The sequence below is a fragment of the Poecilia reticulata genome, chromosome 19 (genome assembly GCF_904066995.2).
Source record: "Poecilia reticulata chromosome 19, P_reticulata-male-v2, whole genome shotgun sequence".
Taxonomy (NCBI): Eukaryota; Metazoa; Chordata; class Actinopteri; order Cyprinodontiformes; family Poeciliidae; genus Poecilia; species Poecilia reticulata.
In genome coordinates this window covers 21,725,546-21,743,628 of record NC_088848.1, presented here as the reverse complement: position 1 = coordinate 21,743,628, position 18,083 = coordinate 21,725,546, and the positions used below count along the sequence as shown (strand labels likewise).

The following is an 18,083-nucleotide window of genomic DNA, read 5'->3' as shown; positions in this document are numbered from 1 at the left end:
TTTAAAGACGAGCTGCGTTTGAGACAGCTTCTGGGGACAACAGTGCCTCTTCTCTCCGAGCTTCGGGGGAGGAATCTAAACTACCTCCCTCACACTTGTGGGACTTCCAGGACGCGGGGAAATGATGTTGGTTAGCTGAAGTTTGTGTTTACTGATGTTGTGGTGGCTAACTAGTTAGCTCGGTTAGCTTGTTAGCGTGAAAGCTGCGCGTTGCGACCCTTTCGCAACTATCTTTAATTGTCAATGTTAGCTGGAATATAAGCACATTGGTTCTTGCATTCTAAAATAACAGTTCATCTTGGGTTGTTGAAGTTTAAACATATAAACGGTTCGCTTATAAGTGGTGAAAGCGCTCAAACTGACTTTAAAAATCTGCTGCGAGCTTTCAAACGCCTTCACTGGATACCCACATTGTGGATACGGATGAAATATAGGGGTCAGAACGGTCTACCTGCCACCTGCCTCCCTCCGTGTCGGACTTAGTTCGTCGTCCTGGTCCGCTATGACCCCCTTGTTCATCAAGTAAAAACCCCGTGGAGAGAGAGCGCAGACCTCCAACCATGGGAGGATGTGTGGGGAGATACTGGGAAGACTCGCATAACCGAGGGTCGGCCAGGAACGGTGGACGAGGAGGTGAGACTTCCTTCTTTTTTTTTTTCTTTTTTTTAAAGTAAAAAACGTAAAAACATTCTGCTCTCCTGGCCTGCATCAATATGAATGGTTACATTTGTTGCCATGGCAGATATTTATCCCCTGACATCTGTTCTGCCCTGTTTTTTTATTATTATATGCCTTTGTGTAAAGAAGTAAACAGTAAATTGGCTTTCCTGGGACTCGGCAATAGCTTGACTCATTACCAGACCTTTGGTCTGAAACAGGTCTCCACCAGTTTACTGGACGTCATATACTATTTTAAAATGTTTTTTTTGCTTTGCATATACTTCCCCTTCATCTCTTCTCTTGAATTGTTGGGACTTTTCTGCACAGCATGTAACTGCTTCCCTCCTGTCACAGCTGAAAAACTCTGCCTGTTGGCCTTGTGACAGTTCTGCAATGAAAGGGCACAACATTGTCTTGCAAAAGTTTACAAACCCCCCCCTGAGAAATTGAACATTCTGTCTTTAGTCACAATAACATTATTTGATAGATCCTGTGACACATAATTGAAGAGGTTTCTAATAATTTTTTACAAAGAAAAATGTGTAAAAACAAACAAACAAAAAAAACAAACTCTGGCACTCATTAGTATGTAGCCCCACTGAGTCAGCATTTTGTAGACCAACATCTAAGTCTGCACAACTGGAAATTTACATTTTTGCAAATCCATTGTTGCAAACTAACACAGGCTCCCTTTGACTGTACGGAGAGTGGCTGTTGATACCATTTTTAACAGATTCTTTATTGGATTTAGGTTACCATTGGTTTTAAACTATTGCAGCTCTGACTGTGTTTTGGACGGTTGCTCTGTTGGAAGGTGATCCCAAACTATCAAGCAGTTTTTTATTCCAGTGGTTTTTGTTGTGGATTTTTTTTTTAATCTCCATTCATTTCCCCAGTCAGTTCTGTCCCTGCCAAAAAAAAGTCTCTCCACAGCATGATACACCCACCACCATGCATGGTGTGTTCAGAGTGTCACGCAGTGTTTGTTTGGAAACAACACGTAGTTTTGCACGAAGACCAGAAAATCAAATTTCATCCTCTCCTGACCCATTTGCTGTGTAAGCTATATTACTTTTGGCAAACTTTACACATTACATCTAACTCTTTTTTTATTATTATTATTATGTTAATAATAGTAATGATGATTTTCTGCTTCCTGCCTCTCTTCTGTAAAATAAGCAGATGTGACACGGGGATATAAATTTCATATCAGTCGGCGTCACTCTTTCCTGTAACAGCTGAGTTCCCTCTCTTTGTTCTTCCACATTAATGTTTGGCATCCTGATCAGGGTTAGTGCTGTATTTACAGCTCAACTGAACAAACTGGAAATTGCTGCTCAACTTTACTTTCAGCCAAGTGTTGGTGATGAAGTTAAAGATTCGCCTCACAAAGTAACTTGTGTCTGAGGTTTTACTTATTTTGGGCACCATACCTATAAGTTAAAACACAGTAAATACAACCAGCAACATGTCATTTGGTATAAATGACATGAAGCCATCATGCACGGTCTGATTTTATTTGTGACTCTAGTTGTACCTAATTTATGTATCTCCAGTTGTACAGACTTGGCCTCACTTAGCTGACACATGAAGAGTGTAAGGGTGGATTCACACCGGCCTTGTTTAGTTTGCTTTAATCAAACTCTAGTTTGTTTGCATAGAAAGTCCGGTTTGCTTGGGCAGATGTGAATGCACAATCAACTCTGATGCGGACCAAAAAAACAAAAACAAACAAACTGCAGTGCATGGCATTCTGGGTAAATACAACCACAAGTCACGTAAAATGGTAAAAACGGTTTGTAGTCTTTTGCTAAAGACTAAAGAGAAATCCTCCAAAATCTAAAATCTGACCCACTCATTTTGTTTACGTTTTGTGAAGAAGGAAGTTGCGCTCAGTGTCTTCAGAGGTTTAGTTGTGGTTTGCTTCAGTGGTTCTTAGTGCAGGGCCACCAAAGGTAAGGAGGTGAACAGGTTTTTCAAAGCCTTTGGCTTGTTTGACACAGTGCAGTGTGAAAGAGAATCTCACCAGCTGAAAATGTAACAAATGTTGCAATTTTGGTCTCCAATTGAACAGAGTCTGCTGGACTACATCTTGGGGTGTTAGATATAGTTCCTGTAGTGATTCTAATTAGTTTTCCCGCTTGGTGAACTTGCTGGGTTGTCGTCTGCTAGGAATACTGTCAGTCATCTAGAATGCTTTCCTTTTTTTTTTAAATTAAAATGAATCTTTCTCTCAGGATTTACCCATCAAGCATAACATTCTTCTGAGATTATTACTGGTGTCCATCATCTTTGACGTTTTGTTTTTGAAAAAGCTGTAGAGTCCTATGCAGAGCGTCACACCTACAGGAACGTCAAGAATTTATTTAGGGACATCTGACTGATAAAATCAAGATTTTCCGCTTTGCTTGCCCCTCCCTTTCATATGCAGAACTTGGGGAAAACTTTTATTTTTGCTTCCTCTATCTCAAAGTGAATATTTAAATACAAAAGATACTGCAGCTATTTGTGGAATACAAACATAAAAAATATTAGTGTAAAATTAAAGTGGTGTGGTTGAGGCCTATTCTTTTACACCCAATTGTGCATTTGGTTTTGTTTGATCAGGACGGTTTTAAACACTTTAAAGATAAGATGGTGTGACAAGAACATTTCTAAGACTAATATGAGTTTTTTGGCCAATATTTATTTATTTATTTATTTATTTATTTTTATCTATGAAGGACTTAATACATCTTTGTAGCCCCGGGGGAATGCAAATAATTTCCACCTTCATTTTCTCAAGGATGTCGAGTTGCCTCCAGTTTTTGAAGCAGGATTACGGGTTTTATTTTCTGTAAATATTTTCATCAGCTTCATGCAAAAGTAAACCATAGCTCTGCCTTCATGTCTGCATCCCAAAGTGATTCCTAGTACAGACTGCGGAGGCCAATAAGTGGCTGTTTAAAATTAAAGCTGTCTTCTGGTTTATGACTGTGGCTGGTGATAATTTCCCGCTCTGATTCATATCTACACGCCCTCCCTCTCCCTTTCTGCTCCCAGTCGCTGTTTAACGAGAAAAACTGCAAGTATCATCGTGTCCTGCTGCATCACTGACTCCTGTGTCTTTTGGGACGCGCGCCGTCATGGCCTTACCCAGATTCACAGGAAGTTGGACATACTAAAAGCTTTTTTTTGGTTTGTTTTTTAAATTATTTATGGGTCAGAGTAACGGGTTCTTGCGTTTCTGTGTGTTCTCCCCATTTCAGTTTTTTTTACTGAAAAATGTGAATCAGTTTTTGGAAGAAAAAGAAAGAAACTTGTCCTCAGTCTTTTCAAACTGAAAATCTCTTTACAACCCAACTTTACTTACTGCAAAATAAAACTTTACATGTTAATATCATTTTAGAACTGTACCAATAAAGTTGAATCTCTAAGAAAATGTCCTGCATGGAATCACGTTTCTCTAAAAAAAAATTAAAGACGGCTTCTTAATCACTGTATGTTGACTTAATGCTTCGTTGTTTACAGATGCCTCCTTGTTCTAAGGAATTTTCCTGCTTGTTGTAGTCATCCAGCTCTCCTTAAAAATGTAAATGGCTTACGCTTGTGGCTGCGATGTAATATTCTAACTGTCTGCTTTTAGTGCTTTGGACTCATTCTATAAACTGACCGTTTTCAGGAGTAACACTAAAACACTCTAATGAGCTCTTATTCTTCTATGTAGTTGCAACATCAAAATATCTGAAACAAAGATATCTGGTGACTATCATAATTCTTGAGGGTTAGCTTGTACTTAAAACTCAGATGTTTTAGAATTAAAGCTGTGCAATATACTGCAGATTTACTCTTATAGTATCACTAAATTGGGGTACTTGGTAATTGGGGGATTTTTTTTTCTTTGTCACAACTTCACACATTGGGAAGAAGCAACTTTTTTTTATAAAATCGTGTTTGGATGGAAATAATAAAGTAGCTGGATAGACTTCTCATTCTGTTCACGTGTTTGATATGAACATCAAAATTGTATTTATTCTTATTCAATAAAAAGGCCAGTTGGCTAGTATATATGTGTGTTTATTAGGAATCCGGAGTATCTGGAGAGAAACCACACGGGAACATGTAAACTGCATGCAGAAAAACCCAGGTTGGGATTTGAACTCAGGACCTGCCTAGCTGCAAGGCAACAGTAACTGTTTTCATTACAAACTTTGTCAATGTTCAGATAATGGCGAAAAATTACCCCCGCAATTGCTGTTTCCATTCAATAAGAAACGCAATTAAAATCACATGTGAATGAGTTTGCTCATTAAATCATAAAAAAATATGCCATGCCATCATCCTCCAACTACTTCCTGTTGTCTTCTTCATGGTTTGCACCAGTGGCAACAGCCTCTTGTTGATCATGTGACTTGTGTGATGCCAAAAAGGGTTTCTGTTGCAGTTTTGAAATATCACTTTTGATACAGCAAAGAAACCACCTCTTCCTAGAGCCAAAACCTTTTATCCAAAAGAGTTTTTCAAAATTTCCGTGTTTTCATTTAGTTGCTGTTTTCAGCAAATTTATTTTCACAAGTTTTCTTTTTTATCTAAATGTTATTTACTAGGGCTGCTACTGACAATTGTTTTATTTCCATTCATCTAATGATGCATCTTTGTGTTAATCCAATTATTCCGCAAAAAATTTGAACTTTTTTGCAAACTTTTAATTTTTTACATAGCATAAAATAAAAGGTTAGCCTTGTGATCCAACTTTCAGCATAGCTTTCTCATATATTGCGTTTCTTAAATCAACTCTCAGAAACACACAATGCTATATTTTTCATTCAGTGTTACTGCATCTTTAATTGCTTTGCATATAACTGTAATTATGTTTTCCACTATATTTCTATTGGAGACAGGTGTGTTTTATTTCAAGGCTGCTTGATAGTAAATCTTATGATGGCAACGATACTGGTCAATATTTCAGTTGTGATGCGTGCCTTTTTTCTTTTATATTGGCCAGCATGTATTACATTCAAGTCATTGTGGTATGAATATGGTTTTGGTGTATTTGGGCCACCATACTTTATTCTCTTCATTACTTTTGCTCACTTTAGGTTTGAGACGACACACTATTCTTGTCCAGTGAGTGAATTGAATGATTTAGTAGTATAGTGCTTGGTTCAAAAGGAGGACTGATGTAGATGATCATGACCCCTGGATGGATGTGGTGTTTGAACATGTTAGCCTAAGATCTTAGAAGTGGACTAAATGTTCACCTTTGCTCCAACAGAGAGTTGTTCAGAACCACAAACAAGCAGTAATATTAAAGTAAAAACAAAGTAATAAAATCATCCCATAAAACAATAAAAGTTCAGATAACTCGCATTGTCAGGAAATACCATAATCCATGGTATTTACTTAACGTGAATACCATGGACTAAAAGAAGCACACTGAAGTTCTCCAAACTGAACAGATCTGACGTGGAGAGGCTAGACGATCCCCTCTACTTCTTCAAAGTCTGGATCTTTCAGAAACACAAGCAGCGATTCAGAAGTTCTGTTTATTGCCCAGCTGATAAGCACATTGTGTGATGTGCCAACCTGTTTTGCAGGCAATCGAGATCTGATCATTCCAGATGGATTTTGGTTCATTCTCTACAGACTCTGCTTATTGGCCAGAGCACGTTAATGGCAGGTCTGCACTGGGCCTTAGGTTGTTGAGGGAAATCTAGAATTGTTTGAAAAGCAAATTAATTGTTTTATTGTAATATTTTTCCAAAGCAGCATGTGTGACATAATTGTACAGCTCCCAAATATTTTCATTCATTTGCGGCCAATATGAACTTACACCAGAACAAATATTATGAAACGTATGGTAATTATTTAAAAATGACGTTAACAATGCCCCAGTTTGAGCCCAATTATCTTAAATAACAATATTATGAGAAGAATGACTCCTCCTTTGATGTAACAAACTTTTATGTGGAAAACCTTTACAAACCCCAAATACTAAAAAATGACGGTAAAGGTTACTTTCACTGTTTCAGTATTTTTTTTTTCACTCCAGGTTTTATAATAGCATCTGTAAATAATGAACAGAAATACTGGTGGGAAACAGTTCATTGTTTTCCACCAGTTGTGCTATGTACAGTTGTTTCAATTGTTAACTGTTTCAGTTAAATTTCATTGGTCACTTTTGAATGTATGCAGTAATGGATTTATAGCCAAAAATAAAGTCTGACTAATTTTAAATTTTGTCCCGAGACAACCATGTGGTCCAGTTATGTTTTTAATCAAAGCGTCACTCGCACATACGGTGTATGCGAGCTCAGCGTCCAGCCGTGAAAAGATGCTTGCTAACCTTGATGAGCATTACTGACTGGTCCTTTGTGCTTTAAGGTGACCGCTCTCCCAGGAGCTAACATGTTTTATTCTCCTCAGCTCATCAGTACTGCTAGCCATGTCATAAACCAGCAGACTAGTTGGGAATGAAGCAAACCAAACTCATATTGTGGTGGGATTCAAGGAAATTTCTGAATCATCTTGGTGGAAGAAACTCTGTTTTGCCAAATGGCGTTTCCGTAATGCCAACCTGAAGGTGAAAGTCTGAACCGCTTGTGTCCAGGATGTGTGGGGTCTGCAGAGATGTTTTCCTTTCCCTACAAGTCCTGGATGGAGGGAAGGTCAACCCTGATCCTCTCTGTAGACCCAATTGTTCCTGGCAGATGAACAAACACTGGTCAGAGAGAATAACAGTCGTGTAGAAAGATGACCAGCAGCTCCTATGGCAGGCTGTACTTCTTGAGTTTCCTTAGGAAGCACAGTATCTGCTGGGCCTTCTTCCAAACAGTGTCTGTGTAAGGTCTCAAAAGGGTTGTTCCTAGGAACGGAGAGTGATCCAATACCGGTTCTTAGAAAAGTCTCCTGGTACTCAGGAGATATTCTTATTGGGGACAAAAACAACTTTCAATTGTTCCATCATGGTTGGATGGTCTTTTTTTTCTTTTTCTTTTAAAAGCACATAGATCAGGTTCAATATAGTCCTACATGCAAACGACAAACACTTAAGTAACATGAGAGCTGAACTTTACCCACTTGTAAACCACTCCAGAAACCTGGATGATTTGCCTTGGTGATGAGTTTGCACAGGGGTGTTTGACTTCACCTGGGAGTATGCACCTCTATAAAACATGTCGATTCATTAAGCCGCCAGTGTTTCTACCAGCACCTGGATGAACACGCTGATGATGCCGTTTCAATTTTGCTTTACTAATTTTATGAGCTGACAAAAGTACAGCTGAAAGCAGTTACAGCATTTCTGATTGCCTTAAACATAGCAGGAGCTTTTTTGTTTTGTAGCAAGTTGTTGCGTTTTAGTTTGTGCTACAATAAAAAGGCCGCTTCGTGTGCGTTAAGTGTTGAGCGAGAGAATGCACCAACATGCATTAATGACCTCAGTACAGGAGAATGTTTAAGGCTGAGGCAAAACGCAACTTTAGCAGCGCAGTGCTACAGCAGAGCCAGAAAATCCTTTCATAACCACCTGTTGTTTTTCTCATTCTTATTCGTTTTGTGTGTTTATGGCGTGTTTGATGGAACATAGCACCAGAGAGGCTTTTTATTTGTTTGTTCACGACTCCTTTCATTAGCGCTCATAAATATACCCCGCTTCAATGCAGCCTCCTCACATGGACCCTGCTTTTTATGAGCCCAGCAGGAGCGAAACAGCTTGATATTGCTTCATCTGTCTGTAATGCATTGCTTCATCTGTCTATTTGTGTTCAGCAGGGCTGTTCTCCAAATTGCTTCCTTTTGTTTCTGCCTATTTTTCATACCCAAACACCAGACCACAGTTATTTCCATCAACTGTGCTTCTCCCACTTGAGTCCTCTGAAGTTTCTCAGTAAGTTTGGGGGCAAAACTTTTAAGGCGAGTGGTTTCAGTTAGGATTCTCATTTAAACACAGTCGAGCTTACTGTTTTGAGGTTTTATTGTGGTTCTAAATTGAGGAACAATACAATAAAATCACAATTGCTGTCTGGGAAGGATAAATCTATCCTCCAGTGAATGCAGCTTCTTTTTTTAAGTTCATCCACTCAGTTGTTGTCCAACATCCTCCTGTTTTTTTAATGCATGGCCTATTGGTATTGGCCATTTTTGCCAATACAGATTTTTATACATTTTTTTTTGTCTCAAGAGCTGCTAGATAACAGTAAAGAGACTATTGACTGCACACATGTAGATGTGACCTGGTAAACAATAGCTGATTTTCAGACCTCTGCGGAGGTGGATGAGATTGATTTCACAAGTATTGGCCGATCACCAGTAATGTAATGGTAGAATTAGTGCAGCCATCAATTTAATTGTTCTGATGCATAAAAATTTATTTCTAATAATTTGTACTTTCTTTACTTGAGCTTTAATAGATTGAATGTGCTTATCTGTAGATTAAACAACACAAATTGAGTTTTGCTGAACAAGTGTGCCTTTAGCAGGGTAGCTAACTATGTTGCGGTTGGGTCCATTTAAAGACGTACTCGATTAGAGTGACGGTGATGTCTACTATAATAATCTCCCTTTGTCAATATTTATAGTAGAAACAGTTCATGACTGTCTTGTCTGTTAGAGAAGTTAGAGCTAATGTAATGTGGGTAGTTCTCCCTGAGCTCCATTTTCAACACAAACATGATCTGTAAAGTATCTGCTACACCGTCAGATGACCTGGGCACTGCTCTGAAGTACGAGACTGATTCACATTAGTTGACTATAAATGTGAGATTTGGATCTTGTGTAAGGTTTTGTTTCAAAGCCTCTGGAAGGCCTTTTTTCTTTTTCTTCTTGTTGCTGAGTGCTATCTGTGAGGGCTTCTTACTAGTGGTGCACCGGTTGCAGTTTTCGATCCAGTTACTGATCTTGACTCATAAGATTTTTTTTTTTTTTTTGACTGTGAAGTTTCTAAATATATGTATATATAAAATTTCTAAGTTGGCATAGCAACAGTGGGGTGATTATTGTCAACAAAAGAAGATGGTGGCTGATTTTACAGCCCTTGGCAGAGGTAGATAATATCAGTGACAGATTGGTTTGACATGCAAGTATTGACCAATCACCAATCTCCCAAAATTGATGTGGATTTTTAATTACAAACCAAAATGCAATGTCATGTACACAGACATTGAGTAAATGGTTGATTTATCTACTAACCACATCAACTGTCAATAAAGAGATACACCAAATTTGACCCTTTTTTTTCATAGCTGAAATTAAATGGAAACCCTTTTTCTTTTTTTTTTCCTTTGTCAAATTTTCATATCTGCACCAATAAAGCGTATTACTCTTTGTTTGGAAGCCTCTTCCAGCTGCTTCCAGTGCTTGTTAAAGTAGTAGATTATCCTGCCAATATTTCCATATCCAGCATCTTTCATAACACATGCAGGTAGAAAGACTTCAACCTCCATCAACTTGGCCTCTAGATCTATACATTCATCAGAATGGGTGACAGTTGACATTCTGTGGCTGTTTGTTTCAATGGTTCCTGGAAGCAATCGTTGAAACTCTAAACGATCCAACTCCCGCACTTTTATTAGAAAGTTGTCAGGCAGTCTGTCTGGTGGTGTTTCGATATGGTGAGTTTACCAAATGGGCATAAAAATTTCTTTATATTTGGTCAGAGGCAGTCATTCTGAAAATTGCTGGATTCTGGTGAACAGATGATTTCTCACTTGAGGTCTCTGTGCATCCTTAAAGTGTTGAATCTACTATGAAGGTCTTAAAAAGAAGGTTTTAAAATGTCTTTCATTTAAAAAGAAAGTAGAACTTTTAACATTTTAATCACCGGTCTTAAATTTTGTCTTGACAGGATTAGTCTTGTGTATGTAATTTTAATTTTTTTTTTCCTTGCGGGTCTTTTCTGTCAGGAAAAAGTTTGAGTTGCACTCAGTCATAGTCCTTGGGTTCTCTAACTCGAGACAGTTGAGGCTACCTCTAACTGACTGCTAACACATCCTTGCTAGCTGTCTAGCTTTGTTGTGTCTATCTTGGGCAAGTACAAATTTCTTGCCAGTTGGCTATGAAGTTTGTAAATTTCTTTAGAAATTATTGATATAGGTCTTAAATTCCATTCCTAATAGTCTTATAAAGGTCTTAAATTTGAGTTATCATATGTAGTCTAAATAGAGGCAGTGATCTTCACGTCACACTGTTCTGATTTATATTTTACACACCAACCAGTGACTCCCATCTCTATTTGAAGCAGGTGTTGTACTTCATATTTAAGGGTACAGAGAAATCTTTTTCTCTATGTACCCTTAAATCTGAAGATCTTTTTCTTTCTGATATTGCAATACAAAAGCCATGTCTTTCGACAAAAATTTGAGGAACAATTTACATTTTCAGAGGAAGGTATAACTTCATTAGGAGCTTCAGTAAACAATGGGAAGCGGCAGAATGTCCGAGTCGTGCCTGCGACTTCTGTTGAAACCGATGGTGGACGACACAGCTAGGGTTACACAGACACACACACGTAGGGTACACATCCTTCATGCATATTGCAAGCTCTGCAGCACCTGCTAATTTTAGACTGGGACGACATGTCGGTGTGTGGTGGGAGTGTTTGCTGTCTCTGGTGACGGATCAGATTTCTCTTCCCTGCCAGGTTTTTTTATTTATTATTATATTAATTTATTTTTATTGCTGTTAATGAGAATCATATTCTGTGGGTTCATATCTGTTGCACACACATTCGCCGGCGAAAAATCTGCAATCTGAACAAAAAGTCGTTTCCATGCTCTTCAAACCAAGAATCCTGTTCACCAAAGGTTCACTAAATCGTCCAGTTATAGGATATTATTCACCCTCTAACTCTGTAGAACCTTGTATAATGGAGCGGTGCTTTCCTGTGCTTGCGAATGTTTGAACACTAAGGCTGAAGTCTTTTTTTTTTTAAGCCCTAAAATGCAAATACAATCAAATTGTGTTCATAGGAAACTGGGCAGAGCTCATTCAGGCTCTTTAAATATGTTCTTGTTGGAAACTAATGTGAAAAACTTTGAAGTTTTTCACATTTTGACATGCTACAACTCCAAACAACAGTTTTTATTTTACTGGGATTTGATGGAAACTTGTGTATATTTGTAGAATGTAAAGTCTAAAGTGGGAATGAATTGTAAAACACTTTTCTAGAAGTACTGTCTGTCATCAGGGAATTATAAAAAGTAGGAAACAATTGCAGGACATGGGTGTCCAACTAAACTGACAAGCACGTAAAAAAAAACAAAAAACAAAGAGCATAAATTAGCCAAGAGCCCCACGAGGTGGTGGCAGCATCATGCTGTAAGGATTACAAATCCATTCTATACTACTATATTTTCTAAAAAAAAAAAATAAAAAAAAAACTGGTTAAACTACACACAGATATTGCAATGGATTTTATTTAGGGGCATCAAAGTACAATAGCAACAATCCTAATTAAGTAAATTCAGTTCAAAAATACTCCAGTGGCAGTCAGTTGTCCAATGAATCTGAAGAGGCCTCTGACTGAAGACTCGCTGTGTGACGATCTCATGACATGCTAACAGCTCCATATTCAGGCATCGGAGACGCTATTCCACAATAACATGTCTCAGATGACATCATCCAATTTATTGGCAAGAAATTCTAATCCACCTCATTTGCTTTTGCTGTTCCTCTTTGAATTTGAGGCTCTCTGGTACTTGGGTCATTTGAGATGACAATTGGCTGCTCTTAGTTGTTTTAAAAAAAACTTGTTGCCATGGCTACCCATCTTAACAAGTGTTAAAAAGTAAAAACAAAAAGAGCAGAAATCCTTCTACATGTACAACATCCAAAACCAGAGGGCATAAATTGTCCAACCATGAAATGATTCGACTGCAAAGATGTAACGGAGTTCATTGCAGTTTCTTATGCGACAAAGATTTCAGCCAATGTTTCCTACAGAAATATTTTTTTCTTGCTGTTAAAGTTTATCGTTCTCCCTCTCAGGACGGAACGAGCCGCTGAAAAAAGACCGTCCCAAGTGGAAGAGCGACTACCCAATGACGGAGGGACAGCTGAGGAGCAAGCGAGACGAGTTCTGGGACACGGCACCGGCGTTTGAGGGCCGGAAGGAGATCTGGGACGCCCTGAAAGCCGCCGCCGTGGCCCTGGAGTGCAACGACCACGAGCTGGCCCAGGCTATAGTGGACGGAGCCAACATCACTCTGCCGCACGGTGAGGCCCGTCTCCATCTGGGCGATTCCTCACATTTACACACTTTCGACGTTTGTTTTTTCCCTTCCTTTCACAGGGACTCTGACTGAATGTTACGACGAACTGGGTAATCGCTACCAACTGCCAGTCTACTGCCTAGCGCCCCCTGTCAACCTCATCTCAGAATGCAGCGATGAGGACCGCAGTGACAGCCCTGAACCCTCCGTAGCATCTAAAAAAGAATTTCAACTCAAGGTAACTCCTCTCAAAACTGTACTACGATGTATGCCCTACTACGTTATCCTACAAATTGTGGTAGATGGAGGGGGGGAAGTACATTTCTGTCAATTTTCTAGAAAAGGTTTGGAAATTTGAGTTTGAAAATTTGTAAGAACACTGACATTTACTAGGGAAAAAATTGGAAATTTGAGTTCAAAGTCAAAAGTTTGCAAATCTGTAACAGAAACACCTTTTCCACATCACACGAGTCACGTGATTAACATCCAGATGTTACTATTGGTAGAAAAAATAAAGAAGTCAGGCGGTGACGGCAGCATGATAGCGCTGCATGTTTTTTACAGACTTGACACATAAACAAGCTGGTTCATGTGTGATTTTGTGTTTCTTATTTAATGGAAACAACGCAGTTGCCAATTTGTTTTTTTCCCCCTCGACATTAGCGGAATATCAAGAAAGTTTTCCGCACATTTATATTTTAAATGCAGCTTCTGCCTGTGGTAATCCATGAAGTAAAATTGAAGTTATTAAAGATTTTTCATCTTGCCAGTTCAACCATCTGCCTTGTTAGGTACGACTGTCCACAGGAAAGGACGTGCGCTTCAACGCCAGTATGGCCGACACCATCGGGCAGCTGAAGAAGCAGCTGCAGGCCCAAGAGGACATTGACGTGCTGCAGCAGCGCTGGTTCTTCTCTGGCAAGTTGCTGACGGACAAGACGCGCCTGCTGGACACCAAGATCCAGAAGGACTTCGTCATCCAGGTCATCGTCAACGCACAGGCGTCGGGAGCCTCCAAACCGTCTCCCATAACCACTCCCTCTTCGCCCAAGTCCCAATGATTGCAGCAGGTTGGAGCAGAGGTACCGCCCAATGGCCATGCTGCATTTGACAGAAAACACAATTTTGGAGGCTTAAACTAATAAGGGGAATAAAGAAGTGCTGCTTACTTTTTAACATTTCTGGTTTGTGTTTATTTGGAGGAGCAGATTGCCGAGTCTGGACATCCTCACCGTCTCTGAACCACTTTCAAACGGAAGTGGAGCTCATCGTGCTGGCGGAAACGCCGCCCTTTGCCACTGCATGCACAGACTTTTCATCTGTAACGTGGATCGCCAACAGATGAAACGCAGAGGGGTTCCTGTTGGATTAAATCACACAGACACTTAGCAGCTCTGGTGGAGTGTACGATGCAACACATTTCTTTTACTGATAATTACTAACTGAGCTGTTTTGCACAATTAAAGGTTCTTACTATATACTTCTGCGGTAGATTGTGTGCCTTCAAGATTTTAAAAAAGGGTTAATATAAAGGATGAGAGACTTCCTGCTATCGGCTGAACCCTGTGTATTTTTTTAGATTCAAATCAATCATGAATTGCTGTCACTGCTGCCTTTATTATGCTGTCTTATAATGGGTGTGTATGTGTTAATGCAGGAAAAACAATCTGATAAAATCCAGTTTTCTGCCTTACAGGCGGCTTCATGGCCACTAGGAGGAGCCACACTGCCCCTTTCTGTTCTGTTTTATTGTTTTGTGGATTTTCCCCCCCCCTCTCTCTCTCCAGCTGATGATTGTAATTACTTCATATTCCCTGAAACTATAGAGGAAAATTCCCTTCACCAGCATACAAAGGACTGTACGTGGAGCAGTGAGTCAAAGCTATGACCCAAAACCCAGATTCAGACATTCAGAGGTTGATTGAACGCTCCCCCTAGTGGTGGCATGTTGTATTGAAAATGGTGAAATAATGGTCCACCAATAAACAGTGGAAAGGAAACGAATTGTTCGGTTTAAGCTTTTGAATGCTTTGTGTAAAAATGGTGAGATGGGTGGGCTTCGTTTTCTCTCACCGTTCCAGTTGCTCACTTCTCCTGACCGTCTCATTACGGTACTTGTATCATTTCAGTCATTTTAAATACCAGCGCTTCTAACAGGGATACTCCACCGCAAATGTCGCAGACTTGAACAAGAAGTTTTATTTTTTTTCCCCCTATATGTGCAATACAACAAACCTCGCATTGTTTTCGTTTCTAAAGCAACAGAGTTGTGTGAAAGTAGATGAGGACCAGCTGCGATCTGATAATCAGGACCAGCACCCCGCCTAGTGGCTGCAAATGGTTATTTTTCTACGAAATGTAGTCATGCCTCTCTTCTTCAAACAATCAGAGCACAGCCTGAAAGACGGGCCTTCGCTTATCAGTGAATCCTGTCCGTCTTAGCTGTGAAGGAACCTCTTAGTTTCAGGGTGAGTTCATTTTTTGAACCGCCATCTTTGCTGAGTTGAGCCCCGACTAGAAAGTCGGTGTTTGATCCTTTTTTTCCCCCAGACGTTTGTCGTTGTATTTTTGTCTTTTGTGAAACTTAAAGGGATTCAGAAATGATTCAAGAGCTACAAAGAACCTCAAAAAGAAACCCTTAGTTTTATGGGTCCAGTAAAGCACACATGCAGTAACCACTTGATCTCAAAGAATTTTTAACTCGCAACTTTAAACGGCTCCCGATTTGTTCGCCCCTTTGTGTTCCAACATTTTTCTATTTAGTACTTGTAAACGAATCATTCGGTGCCTCCCCATAGCATTTATTTCTCTTGGTGGTCAAGAAACCAACCACATTATATTATACTTTGAAGGGTCAAGACTTTGCGTTTACCCTCTGCGTTAACCCTCCCGCGATCTTATGTTCAGGAGGAGCGGGTGCGGCTGTTCTTATTAGAAAGCGGGAAAGCGGGGCACTTGTAACAGCGCACGTGAGCTGAGTGCGACCGGACTGTTCACAGGGTAAAAAGCTCGCGCGCGGGAGGGCTAAATTGTTTTACAAACGTCCAATTCCAATTACAAAATTGACATCTAGTCGATAGGAAATCTGGGTTGAACGTTACTTTGAGCACAAAATGGCAGAATGAGCAGCTGCCATTTAACCTGGAATGTTTTCCTCGGCAGCCTTAATGCAGTTCACTCGCGCCCAGCCATGGTTCAAACGGTAAACACGCTTTTCGCTTTGTCGACGCTTTTAGAAAAGAAATTGAATATTTTTATGGGATCTTAAAATTACAACTTCAGGTAACAAAAGAACTTTTTTGTTTTGTTAAAGGGTATGTTTACCTCGTTTTAAAACCTGATGGATCTGATTTTCATTATTTCTTAACGTGCACTCAGTAATGTAAAGCCATGCAAGTAAAAAAAAAAATCCTTCCTGTATGTTGGACAAGTTTCAACTTTCTCCTTTAGCATATCCTCCAGGATGGAAGTCATAGCCAAGGTTTGCTTCTTTTACCGTCTCATTTTTGGTCCTTCTTGGGCACTTTCTCAGTCATGTGAGCTTCTTGTAAAACATAACTATATGTGTGTTTATAGTTTCCAAAGCTGTGAATATGTCCCACTTGATTGATTTTCACCTGTATTTGGTTGCTTGTTTGCAAAAATTTTTAAAAATGCTTTGCGTTTGTAGCGATCATTTGTCTAAGATGTTAATTTTTCAGGAGAGGTTCAAAAAATGGCACACAATTCTCCAGAGATGTTAGAGTTTCAGTCTGTCCACATTGGAAACTCGGTTTATTCAGGTCAGTCTGGAGAAACGGGAGTAAAATACATATAAGAATAACATTTTGTACACCTCAGAACAGAACATGACGGAGTAATGTAAATGTTGTGAACATTTGTTTTTATGCTAACACAAATGGACCCCCAAAACGACTATGAAATTAAATAAAAGCCATAACGTGAGATCAAGAGATTATATTCTTATATCAGCAAGGAGCTGCCACTCCATGTATTGCCTATTATTCTTGCCTTTAAGAACTTTAAATTAAGTTTTAGGTTTAGATTTTTGTTTTTCACAGCAGAACAGCCATATAAAGCACTAAAAATATTTCTTTAAAAATGGGTTTATTTAGTCAGAGGGAAATGTTAAGGACATAATGACATTTAAAAGTTATTTTATTGTTCATTTATATGCTCATTTCATGTAAAATCATGTTTTTAAACTGTTGAATAAAGTAAAACTTGTGAAAGTAATTCTTGCATTAGTTTTTCCTTCAGTTTTTTCCCCACTGGAGACGATCTACAAATGCATCTCAATAAGTTTAAAGTAATTTCAGCAGACCACTTCAAAACATGGAACTCGCACACATTGATTTTCCAACTACCTTTTTAAGCATTAAAAATTATTAAAATGTTATTCTGAATTTGAGAAACCGAATTTTGGCTTTATATTAACTGTAAGCCATAATAATCAGTCATTATGCAAATTGTGCTATTTTAAAACACTTTTGAAATTTTAGTAAATTAAGAGTTCAGATATTCAAATTTGAGAAACATTTGTATCTTCGTCTTTACCAGAAGATGGCGCTGTGTTCATGTGCACAGATAGGAACAGGGCTTGCTTAACAAACAGGGAACCTCGTTAGCTTCCAGTCTTGGCAAATGTGTCAATTTGTAGCATGTGACTGACATTCAAGGAAAGAATCCAGTTTATGAAGCTAGGTTCCATCTTTTTCTTCCACATTTTCTTGTTGCTCTGCAACTACACGACTACAGGAGTTGGTGTTTCACAATCATTTGACAAATGGGAGAACGAGGCCAGACAAACACTGCTACAGCACTTTTTTTTTTTATCCCTACAATGCTTTTTCTTGTTGATCACTCATTAATCATCCATTTTCTAAACTACATTTCAAACCACAAATAGCTGCATCTTGCACTCTTTTCTGTAGCTTGGTGAGTGGAGGCGGGGGGTACAAAAATCACAAGCTTTAATTCTGTTTATTACAAAGAAAAGCTGTTGAATGCTTATCTTTCTGTCTGAGCAACAAGAAACTGCTCAGTGTGTTAGAATAGTCGGTTTTTTCCTAAAAAGCCACAGAAGGTATTTTCTGATTATGTAAGGATTCTATTCCGGCATTAGCAGCACACATGGGGTGGCACATAGAGAGGAAGGTCTTAAGGCAGTTTTTCTGTCTTGGTTTCCGTAAAACGGTCAACAGAGAGTCTGTGGAGGACTGTGGTACTCTGAGT

General features: G+C 39.1%; 1 protein-coding gene across 3 annotated transcripts; it reads left to right on the top strand.

The window, feature by feature from the left end:
• Nucleotides 1-492: 492 nt before the first annotated feature.
• Nucleotides 493-17,084, top strand: ubtd1b (ubiquitin domain containing 1b). Of its 3 annotated transcripts, none has more exons than XM_008437917.3 (5): nucleotides 493-633; nucleotides 12,625-12,852; nucleotides 12,929-13,086; nucleotides 13,640-13,930; nucleotides 14,057-17,084. In XM_008437917.3, exons 1-4 carry the CDS (start codon nucleotides 561-563, stop codon nucleotides 13,907-13,909), a joined length of 729 nt encoding a protein of 242 aa, XP_008436139.1. In that variant the 5' UTR covers nucleotides 493-560; the 3' UTR covers nucleotides 13,910-13,930; nucleotides 14,057-17,084. The 3 variants fall into 3 exon arrangements, with proteins under 3 accessions (XP_008436139.1, XP_008436138.1, XP_008436137.1); XM_008437916.3 differs by having other exon boundaries at nucleotides 14,051-17,084; XM_008437915.3 differs by having other exon boundaries at nucleotides 13,640-17,084.
• Nucleotides 17,085-18,083: the final 999 nt, after the last annotated feature.

Excerpts from the sequence above, each read along its gene's own strand:
- ubtd1b (XM_008437917.3), top strand. The coding sequence starts at position 561 with ATGGGAGGATGTGTGGGGAGATACTGGGAAGACTCGCATAACCGAGGG. Across the intron at positions 12,853-12,928 it reads CAACATCACTCTGCCGCACG|GGACTCTGACTGAATGTTAC; the intron begins GTGAGGCCCGTC and ends TTCCTTTCACAG. Across the intron at positions 13,087-13,639 it reads AAAAAGAATTTCAACTCAAG|GTACGACTGTCCACAGGAAA; the intron begins GTAACTCCTCTC and ends CTGCCTTGTTAG.